We start from the raw sequence: 12,440 nt of genomic DNA on the forward strand, positions 1-12,440 counted from the left end.
ACAATTATATACTATTTACTTAATACTAATGTATTACATAACTATTTATACGCATTGTATTTAGCTGTAAAAGTGAACACACATATATTTTCTCCATTTTAATTTATATAACATAGTTCAAATTCAAGAGTAAAACAAGAAAATTTATATTCATGATTTATTTGCATGTTCTTTAAATTACTTTTCGAAATTCTTAAAGCTTGTATGTCCAATCCAAATGCAAAACTAAAAGAAGTTTGAGTCTCAAAATTTAACGTATATCATATAAATCGAAACACATAGAGATAGAGAAGGGAAGAACAAGAACCTTAGTAAATGAGAAATTGAGGAGGAGCAAGCCTTCAAAGGTTAAACACTTCTTTAGTGATTGCTTTTTGGGGAGCTCAACTAGGGGCTTTAAATAGAGATAAAAGGTTTCGTGCATCTCCATTACACTTTTCGTTTAATTTTTTTATTATAGGTATAGATTGAAATAATTTAATAAATGCCTTAATCATAATTAAAATAATTGAATATTGAGAAAACGTTCTTAACTTTGATAAGTAAAAGGTATCTCGCCTAAAAATATTAATGTCAACTAATATCCAAATATTAAAATCCTCCCACTCCCTAACTTCCCTTAAAATATAAGCTTTTTAAACAGAAGAAAAAAATGAATCCCATGCTTATTTTTAATTTTCATTTTTTTTTTAAAAAAAAGGTGTCCATCGATGGCGGTTACATTTGTGTGTCTTTATAAAACTTATCCATCTTTACACAGAAAAATTTAAACTACTAACTCAATATTCATCATATTAAAATATATATATCTATATTATAATTTAGTTTTTATATCTGTAAAAAATAATTGGGGCAATCTATAATTTTACAAGAAAATAAGTGAAAAATAAATAAATTGTCCAACAAAATAATAAATTCAAATTAGACATTGGATCAAATAAGTCAATAAAATATGTGAAAAAGATCAATATACTCCTACATGATTTGTTTTTTTAATAGAAAAAATTAAAAGGGTATACTGTGAGTTATATGTATAAAAAAAGTATGAATATGTATGATCTATTTTTATAACCACGTGTATATCAACTCTAAATAACAAAATTGAGAAGTATATGAGAACATTTTTCCATTTTTCATTTATCTATAAGGCACCAGTAGAGTTAGGTGATTTGATTGTTTATTTTTATAATGAATTACATTTGCTACTACAAATAAAAAAATAGGACAAGTGTGTTTGAAAAAATGAGAAGTAGGTGTGATATAAATATAGCCAAATCTGGCAAAAAGACAAACTCAAATATTTCCTAGTTGGGAATTTGGAGATTAGATAATTGTCAAATCTTACCAATTAAATACTCCATCTGTTTCATATTAGTTAATTATTTATTTTATATAATACTTAAGAAATCATAAATAAAAAGATGATCATCTCTTAAAAAACTTTTTGGGAATATTTCAAACAAATGTAAACACTTTAAAAAAAATACAAGAATAATAGAGGAAAAAATTAATTAATACTTTCTTAATTTAATAAGGTGATCAATTAATTAACACTTTCGTGATTCAAGAATTGTTAGTAGTGCATTTCTTGAATATAAGATTAATTTTAGACAATCATTTGCAATGCATTTGATAGCTAATGTATGTTGGGGGCTTAGACAAAAAGAGTATATGATATCTTTGATCTTTTTATCAATATTTTAGAAGTTTATGAAACTTTGAGATGTCTCTTTACAAGAAAATTAATTTTTATAAAAGAAATCTAAGCTAGAAATTTAAGTAAAGTAACTCTGAAAACTCTAGAAAAAAAATTAAATTTAAGTAAAGTAACCTCTGAAAACTCTAGAAAAAAATTTAAATTTAAGTAAGCAACCTCTGAAAACTCGAAAAAATATATTAAATTTAACTAAGCAGCCTCTGAAAACTGTAGATTTTTATTTATTTTTAATAATATCATAAAATTTCGATGTCTACCGTATTAATTAAATAGGAGGGTTGCCCCACTAGATAAGAGACATAAATTGTACTAGTACTTATTATAGTTGGTCAATTATGAAGCAGATACTTGAAAATCAATAGGAGAGAATGGGCCCATATTGTACTGCACGAAAGTTTTGCAGGTCACCTCATCGTGATCTTAACCATATCTCGAAAAAATAAAATAAAGTGTTTCAAAAAAATAATATTCTTTTTAAAATGAATTGAAAAAATTAAATAAATAAGACGAACATAAGGAGCATCTATACATGCATACAGGGGCGGGTGCACCCTCACGGTATCAAATTCATCTCGATCAAATTCAATCAAATATTTTTGAAGTGGAGCATAAATTTATAAGAGAAATTTCAATAGAGTTACTACTACATATAGTAGGCATAATACATAAACATGATTCTTAATGTGAAAATTACAATAATATACTACTTAACACTTTAATTAACAAAATATCAACATACTTCTATTTAATTACAAACATAGTTTTTAATTTACAAACATAACAAAATAATTAATTTTCATATTTATGTGAATTAATATTTTCGATTTTTCTCTCTCCATTTTTTGTAGTACATGCCTTTTTCTATGGAGTATAATTAGGGTATTAAATTTTATCAAGTTTATCTCTTAATTTTTTCGATTTTCTCTCTCATATTTTTTGTATTACCTGCCTTTTTTGTGTAGAGTATAATTAGGATATTAAATTTTATAAAATTTATCTTTCCAATTACAAATTCATCCATACACGTTTCCTTGATTTTATTCTCTCCTCGTTTTACATTTAATGGCCTTGCAGATCATATTTATTTTCTTCCTGTTTTAATGCAGCCTTTTATGTTACCAATAAAGTTGATAGTTACTCCCTAGGTAAATTCAAACCTTCTTCTTCTTCTGTCAAAAGTCTAAACCCTTCCATCTTCTTCCGTTTAATTTTTTCTTGAACCATTACGAACTTGTGGACTAATTACAATTCTAGTACACCTATTGTGTATGTGTACGTTAATCATTCAAATACCAATAAACCAAGCAACTGTAATAAAAGTTGGATAAAAGTTTTAGAATCTAGACCAAAACATTAAAAAAAAACACACACACACACATCAATGTGAGACTGCTGTATAATACCAATAATTTAGCCAATATATACCACCGATTTTATTTCCATATGTCATTATTACACCAATATTATGGTGATTTGAAGTTGGTATATAATATCAATATTTTTGCTAACTCATATGTCTACTATTATGGACGTGTGAACTAATTTAACTACAATTACACTGATTGTGTATATGTGCTTATTACACCAATATTAAGTAATTACACATTTTGTTTTCAAATGAATGAAGAATACATCACAATGTTGTATTTCAGTGGTTGTCAAAATGCCCCTTTATATTTTGATCATGGAATGAATTTATTGTGGTAGGTTTATATAATGTATTGTGTTTTTCACCAAGAATGCAACATTGTATTTAACTAACAATCAATTTCCAACGTTTTGACAATAATTACATCAATATATTTAACTATCTAATTAATTTTTATCGTAGTTCAAATAGTTGAAAATCACACATTTTATTTCTTATCAATACCAATGATATGACAATTAATTGATCAATGTAATACCAATAAACCAATCAACAGTAATCAAAGTTAGACAAAAGTGCAATTAACATTCTTAAAAAATTCCAGAATTCTTGCCAAAAAACAACAAAAAAAATAATTGAAAATAATACATCAATGTTAATTCTGACAAGCAATATTGGGCAAGTCTTTTTGTTATGCTCTGATGTACCACACTTACTACAAGTGACTTTACTCCACTTGAATTTCCCTTCGTTGAATCCCTTCTTACGGTCGTTATTTGATGGTCTGGCTGGTTATTTTTTTGTAATTGATGGTATCATTATCACTTCCAAAATATGTGCTGGAATATTTGATGTTCGCATCATATATCACTCCTTCAATATCGTAATCAACGTATCTACCTGTATTACAAATAGAATGGTGCTTTCAATGTATCCAAACTTTTTGTATTCAGATTGTTTTTGTTTACATGAAAATATTATCTTTAATATGTTGTTTATGAATAACTAAAAAATTAACAATTACTTCAACATATATATATATAAAAAAATACATCAACTACACTATCAAAATATACCAAAAACTAAAAGAATGTTATTGGTATTAAAAACCTAATATAAAAATTTGATATACCATATACTTCAATATATATACCATAAATTTTACAAGTTGATATTACACCAAACTCGCACATTTACACCATATACACATTTACTTCAATAACAAGTTGATAAAATTTACACCAACTAAATATAAACCAAAAAATATAAAAGAATGTCGACGTCCCTTTAAATCATAATATACCATATTATGTCAAATAAAATATTAATTTCTCCTAATAATATACCAAAATTTATTCACTTTTTATGACTTATGTTGTTTATGAAAACATAATAAGCAATACCAATTACACCAAACCATCTTCACCTTTCACACTATCAATTACACAATATTAATCTATCAATATTTTTGTATAAACTGTATTGTTTATACACCAACTAAAAAACATCATTATTTTCAGCAACTAATTTACTAAAACAGATTCACGAAATACGAAGCCTATAATAAACCACAAAATCCTACAAATTAAATCAAACAATAATTACCAAAAAAATATCACTAAATTGGTGAATACAAACAACGTAAATTACACGATCAATTACACCACTCAATATAGACAAATTCAATCTACAAAAGTGATTTTTAAACGTCCTTAATTCAGATTGTAACACAAAAAACATGTAATCACTAAAATAATCACTTAAAAAAACCAAATCAATCGCGATTTATCTAAAATACCTGATGCGTCTCATCGTTCGTTGTATTGAATTAGGATTGAAAATTTGTTAGTATCCATGAGTAAACAGAGAACATGTAGAAAGAGAGTTTTATTTTTGTTAAAAAACCTTTTTTTGATGGGAGAGAATATATAACTGATTTGAGTAAATCGTGGAAGGTAAAAGAATTGAAGGAAATCAGAAAATCTTCTTAAATCGTGGCTGACTTTTTCTGCTATTTTTTTTTTATATTAAATCCTATTTTTGAAAAAAAAACTATTGTCATATAAACGAAAAAAAAACTATTGCTATATAGTAGTAATTAAGGTACTTAATTTGTATACTTAAGTTTTTACCCTTCTTAATTTGGTGTCAGTCGACAATTATGACATTTAACTTTGGATGTGGACAAATAGACACTTAAATTTAATAAAATTGAACAAATAAATACATTCGTCCTACATGACACCCTACATGGCAATTTTGTGTCCTACGTATATTATGTCATGTGGGACATATATGTCTACTTATTTAATTTTATGCAAATTTAAATGTCTGTTTGTGCACACCCAAAATTAAAGGTCATAGTTATCTGTTGAAACTAAGTTAAGGTCACGTAGGACCCATAACTTTAAAATCATAACACATAAATGTTAAAAATTAAATTCATAAAATTTTAGTTATGAAGTTACCCCACATGTATCTTCAATTCAAATAATAATTAAAAAAAAAGAAAGCAAAATTGAGAGTTTTAAGTATATTCATTTTACTATACTATAAGAGGGAATACTACAGGTGATACAGGCAGGAGGTTAATATGCCTTACTTTATTTGTCCCAAAAATTTCATGTCCATTAAAGAAGATATTAAATAAATGAATAGTTAACCCAATTTTCAACTAAACAACAATATATTATTCTCTCCGTTCACTTTTACTTGTTATTTATTTTTAAAATAAATTTCATTTTTACTTGTCACTTTTAATTTAGCAATATTTTCTTTTTTTTTTTATATTTTGCCTTCAACATTTAATGCTTATTTTCCAAATCATTTTAAACTTAATACTAAAGATCATTTAAATGTACAAATAAAAAAACAATGACAAATAAAACGAACGAAGGACGCATTTTTTATTCATTTTCTTTTTTCTTGTGAAATTCTAAACATAATCTAAAAATAATAACCAACTATTCCACCGCAAAACTACTTTAAGTCCCCATTTTTATCAAACCCAGAAACTAAAATTCACAAAAAGAATGCTTTTAATTAGAGAAGAATATCTATTTCCCCAACACTATTTTTCGTTAAAGAATGATAAGAGAAAATGGAACCAACATGGGTTCGTGGTGCAGTGATAGGACTGTTTTATCCTTGATTAAGTGGTAGTGCAGTAGTAGGACTGCTTTATCCTTCATTAGAAGTCTCGGGTTCGAATCTTAGATATGGAGAAAATCTTGTTAGCAGTGCCACCCTAAATGAATTCGTAGTACGTGATACGAATTTAATCGAGGCTTTGAATGTGAACTTCGAACACCGAATGGGAAAAAATAAAATAAGAGAAAATGGAAGAAGAATTTCTACCCAAAAGAAGTACGATATATAAAGTTATTCATTTTGTATCCAACTAGGAAACTAAAATCCACAAACAAACGGAGTGAAAATGGAAGGTGAAATTTCGGACTCGGTTATTGTGGTTCGAAATTATTTTTTATTAAATTGTGAGGAGTTCAAGAAGAAAGTTAAACTCTATTTTTGATTTACAAATTTGATAATTTGTTGTGATTTAGGTGATTATTGTTGCGAAAAAATAATTAATAGATGATTAACTAAGCATAAATTAGTAGCTACAAATTGATTTGAAGTTTGTAAAGATGAAATTCAAAAGATCATATTAAAGGACTTTGAGAAAAGCTCAAAGAAATTATGAAATGATTATAGGATGATTTTGTGATATCAAACCAGGAGAAAGAATAATGATAATTATTTAATTCGATTTTTGCCATTATATATCTTTTCATCTAACCCTTACATGCCTATCATAGGTGTATTCACCCTCTTGGACATGTGAGCGTCTAAATGTTAATAGGACTCCGATGAATTATAGACGTATCACGTATAATTGAGGATTGACTAATAGATTAATAGATTATGAGGGCATTACAAATATGAAATATACGAAGGCATTTGGCAAGCTTGACATTTCTCTGGACTAAAATCTGTGCTTTACTTTAGTAAATTTCAGATTACTCTCCCCTGGTGTTTGGGTTATACATATTTTTTCCAGTTAATTTGAAGCTAATTACAGTTGAAAACATTTGTAAATATAACCTGATCATTTTTGCTTTGTTCTTGGCTGCACATAATGCCCCAAGCTTCACAATCACCATGTATAATATAGTTTCAGATGCCATAGTTGATTCCTTTACTGTTCCTCAAACTACCAAACAAGCATATGAAGGCGATCAAATACCTAATTGTACGAAACTAATATGATCGGGGCCACGCCTTAATCGTTTAAAATATTAGGTATTTGATCGCTTTCATCTGCAGAAATCATTCTTCAATTCAGCCATGGAGATGTCTGATTCTATTGTCAACTATGCAAAGCCAGTTCACATATTATTTCTCCCAAGTGGACTGGGAGTGGGACAAATGGAGACAATTGAAGAATTGAATATGATGTATCTCAATCTTTTTGTTAAACGGATTGAAATCCAAGTTGATATGCATTTGACTAGGTATTTATTAGTTATTAATTTAAAATTGAGAAGTTGAGAATTTTAGAGACCTAATTAAAGGGATTCAGTTATAGTAAATACCTTATTTAGTGCTCTCTAATTATAATTGTATGACTGTATAATTAAAAAAAATAAAAAAATTTACACAAATACAGCTAGTATATACATATAAACTATAGTCATTTTTGGTAAATAGCATATTTATAGCTATTGAATTTCAATAACCCTATAAATGTAGTCTTTTTTTTTTCTTTTTAAATTACTAGATGACTGATGAGTTAAAATAAATAAATTCATATGTTGACTTATCCAGTCACATATATTTCGCCTCTAAAGTCCAAACTGATAAGATATATATGTATATGTATATTTCGCTTGTCAATATATACACATGATAATTTATTATGAATTTTTCATAAATCGTATACAAATAGCTAGGTAAATATATACAAAATTTTGGATTTATTCAATTAGGAACCGAATTATACAAATCAAGTGAATTATACAAATCAGGTGAATAGCAAAAAAAACTGTAGTCGCAAATTACAATATTCTCAAAATGTAGTTATAGTAACTAATATAAGCTAAATGTTTGCTATTCAGCGTAATTTTCCCTGAAGTTTATGACATGTGTTGTTCGTTTCGGATGATAATGTTTGCTAAGTGTTTAAACTTTAAAAGGGAAGAGCACTGAGCTTAGGATTGGACCTTGGGTGGAGAGCAGGCCTGTGTTTAAAAGGGAGAAGCACTGGGCTTAAGATTGGGCCTTCGATGGAGAGCAGGCCTGTGATTAAAAGGGGAAAGCATTGGGCTTTGTATTGGGCCTTGGGTAGAGAGCAAGAAGAGCAGGCCTAATTTCTCTTCTTTAATGGGCCTTCTGTAAGCCATCGATCTCTGTACTGCAATCCCAAGCTGGGCATGGAACAAGGAGTAAGGACGAATTTACTCGGGGGCAAATTTTAACACTAAAAATAATGGAAAATTAAGAATTCTAATCCTTAAAGTATGGAAGAAAATTACTGTAATTAGTACTTCAATCCTTTTAGGTTTGTATCTACACTTAACCCTAAACCACATAACAGCAATATTAATAGGTTTATATCTACACTTAACCCTAAACCACATAGCAACAATATTAAATTATACTTGAAAACCTCTTATTCTCTTCGTCTTCGCCAGTATGGTAATGGGAACTGACATTCTAGAGGAGGAAATACTTACTGACATTCTCACTAAACTTCCTGTTAAGTCTCTTTTTCGTTTCAAATGTGTATCGAAATCTTGCAAGACATTATTAGCTGAGCCTTACTTTAAGAAGAAGCATCACAATCATGCCAAAAATCAACCTGATTCCCAAAAATTGCTTATTGTTATTGGGGGTAAAAATTTAAATTTCTATTGCACTTCTTTATCCCCAAATCGACTACTTGTTAATGATATACATACAGCTCCAAAACCATTCAGTCGTTATAAAATGTATTGTTGTTGCGATGCCTTGTTTCTCATCAGGATTTGGACCGGACTTTCTCGGGACCAGCCTACAATGCTATTGCTATGGAACCCCACCACGTCAGAATCAATAGTACTTCCTCCTTTAGAATCGCTAGAACAAGAATCAACTTATGGATTGGGATATGACTCGACTAGTGATGATTATAAAGTCCTTAGGATTGACAACGAGGGCACTGCACTAGATGAAATTGTAGCACTAAAAATTGGTTCCTGGAGAAAAATTTATTCGCCCTCAGTTAGGCCTGTCGGCGATGGTTCTATTTTGTATGGTAAGGAATGTTTGTCCTTTGTAAATGGAGCGTTTCACTGGCTTGGTATTGATTCTTCTGAATCCATGATGTCGTTAAATATTTCAGATGAGACGTATAAGAGAATACCCTTACCAAAAAATGTGGGTTTATACCCTGAAAACGTGACTATTGAAGAGGGCATATCTGTGTTGGGAAGTATGATTTGTCTTTTTAATAGTAACGAAATCACTTTCAATTTATGGATAATGAAAGAGTATGGTGTTCAGGAATCTTGGATAAAGTTACTCACATTACCATGTAATGGGGCTTTTTCAGTTATACCCGTATATAGCTTTTCCGATGGTAAAGTGCTACTTCGATACGAATGTCGAGATGAATTACGAGGAATAAAGGTTATTTATAGAACATGTGACGATCAAATATGGTCGTTTGATATTGATCCACTTTCCTTTATTCTAGATGGTTTTGTTTATATGGAAAGTTTAATCAATCCGAGAGAGATTGATGCATATCCAATTCATAAACAAACAGACTTGGCATTCCTTAGAAAGCGAAAAAGAGAGGGTTTGCTCGAATAGATTGATCATATATTTCTTTTAATAAATAATAGTTTCGCCTACCACCCTTATTTAGTTTGGGCTACTACCATTACTTAGTACTAGAACTTTAATTATTTTGTCAAGAATTCTTGTGTTGCTTAAGTCCCATTCTTTTTCACCTAGCTATTTTCATATTGATGTTAATTTTGCACGCCAATATGCATTGTTGATACAACTATAAGTGATCGATTGGATTGTTTTTTAAATTTTATTCTTAGTTTTCAACGAATCCTCATTCAATTAATTTGATAATTTTTTAAAAAGAATGTTCAAATGCAAGATAATTTTGTCAATCTTGACACGAAGTTTGATGTCAAGCAGGCAACTTACAAGTGTAGACAGCAGCTTGCTAATAACTATAGTAGTTTTTTCAAAATGATTTTTCACTTTAATATAAATTTATGCATATATTCTAAAGAATATTTGATTGCGATTTTAAATTAGAAATTATGTTGTACAAAAAGTTAACACTAATGCATCCCTTTTTTAAATGCTAATTCTTATAAGTTATAGGCAATTATAGGCTTAAGACATTGACCTTTTTTATCTTCAGTAAGATTCAATCTGAAATAAATTTATATCAAAGTAATTTAACAATAAAGAATCACATTTATTAATTAAAAAGAAATGAACAGTTCTTCAACCAAAACAAATCAATTATGGAACTCAAAAAAATTTGACATAACTCCATTTTTTTGACAGCATTGATACGAATTCATTAATTTTCTAGCATAGCTTTAGCTTTTATTTATCTTGTTTGTAATAAATTTTAAAATGATAGAAAATAAATTACAATCAAAATAAAATATGATGAAACATAACTTTAATGATAAACTTTGTGGGTACAAAATTATTTACGTATCTCTTCATTTTTACTCATAAGATTTCTCATTAAAAACAGCAATATGTCAAAGGGTTCTCACCCCTTTGATGTGGTTTTCTCATTTAACTTACTTCACGTGCAATGATAATAGCACGGGCAAAACCCAATAACCTTTAATAGTGCGGCCATAAATTCTTTCATTTAACTTCAAATGGTAATATTATTATTTATAAAAATAAGATTATAATAAGATTAATTCTTGTCAATAACCTATAACAGTGGTAATATTATTATCATATTATGTAAGCCATTTATTTATAATACATTATTATAATAAATTATATTAATATTAAGATTTAAATTATTAAATTTAACATCTTAAAATTTTGTGTTTTATGATAAAAAGAAAATGTAGACAGTTTTTTTTTTTCTTCCAGCAATTAATATGTAGAATCATCCCACAATTAAGCCTGATCATGTATGTACATGCATAATACAAATCATATTTGCAAAATATTGTCTCACAATATTTCACATATTGTCCAAATAAAATTCGTAAAGTGAAAAGAGTTGAAATAATTTATATTTATAATACAAAATTCTTGTGTACGTATCTTTTGATGCCTTTTTGATAAGAAAAAGTGTTGGGTCTTAGGGAAAACCGGAAAAGGAAGAAAAAGATACTAGTATTTTTACAATGAGACTTAATGTGGCTATATATCATTCTTACAATGAGACCTTGGAGTTTGCTTGCTCTTTGGACAACGTAACCCAGCGTGAAAGATATGTAGCAGGATAATACTCTGAAAAAAGTTTCACTGTGACTTCTTCCTGATGAAGCTGGAATACTTCGAACTAAAATGGTAAACTGATGTGGATGAGGTTTTGATGAATAAAAGTAAGAAATTCTCTTTGATGAAATATAGTCACACTCCTGGAAATAAGTTGAAGTTTAGCAAGGATGAACAAGAAACAAAACAAAAGATGTGTCAAATCACTTACAAAGTAAAGAAGATAGCAAACAACTGCCGTGAAGATATACACAGCTGAGAAATGGATCCATAACCTTGAAAGACAAAACAAATAACTCTCTCAGATTTTAATTTAGTGCCAACTACCGATATATATCAACGTATTTTGCCAATGCATTACATGATCCGTTCTCAAGTTTCATTGGTAAATGATTTATAGATACAACTAGTGCAAGACATTGACTCCATAACGCGTTCATGTATAAGATGCAGAATCTTAGGTGTAGAGCTGTTACTGAAAACTTTAATAACAATGTTCTTCTTTAGTTTGAACATTCTGCAGATAAATATCATATAGTTTCTGGGATAGATAGTGACTGGCTGAGAAACTTTAGGATGCATGTGATTTATTGCATGCAATCTACTATCATGAGCAGAGCTGAAAGAGAAAGATAAAATACGATTTAACAAGACAATACATAAGTCGTAGAAGACATCCAAATTGAAAAATAAAAATATATGCACAAGTATCAAGGCTACCATAAATTCTAGTCAAAGATACATTGAATTATACACACATGTCAAAGAAAAGGTATATGAGGCATTTGCATAGTTGTTCTCCATTTAATCTCGATTGTCGGAATGATAACAAAGTGCTTCTTGTTGAAAACTTATACATCAAGG

At 28.6% G+C, this 12,440-nt stretch overlaps 1 protein-coding gene across 1 annotated transcript; it reads left to right on the plus strand.

Moving 5' to 3' along the window:
• The first annotated feature begins 8,780 nt into the window (after nucleotides 1-8,780).
• Nucleotides 8,781-9,941, plus strand: LOC125847481 (F-box/kelch-repeat protein At3g23880-like). Its single transcript, XM_049527091.1, has one exon. The coding sequence runs from the start codon at nucleotides 8,781-8,783 to the stop codon at nucleotides 9,939-9,941; it is 1,161 nt and encodes a 386-aa protein (XP_049383048.1).
• Nucleotides 9,942-12,440: the final 2,499 nt, after the last annotated feature.

This window comes from Solanum stenotomum, chromosome 12, assembly GCF_019186545.1.
Source record: "Solanum stenotomum isolate F172 chromosome 12, ASM1918654v1, whole genome shotgun sequence".
Classification (NCBI taxonomy): domain Eukaryota; kingdom Viridiplantae; phylum Streptophyta; class Magnoliopsida; order Solanales; family Solanaceae; genus Solanum; species Solanum stenotomum.

Excerpts from the sequence above, each read along its gene's own strand:
- LOC125847481 (XM_049527091.1), top strand. The coding sequence starts at position 8,781 with ATGGTAATGGGAACTGACATTCTAGAGGAGGAAATACTTACTGACATT.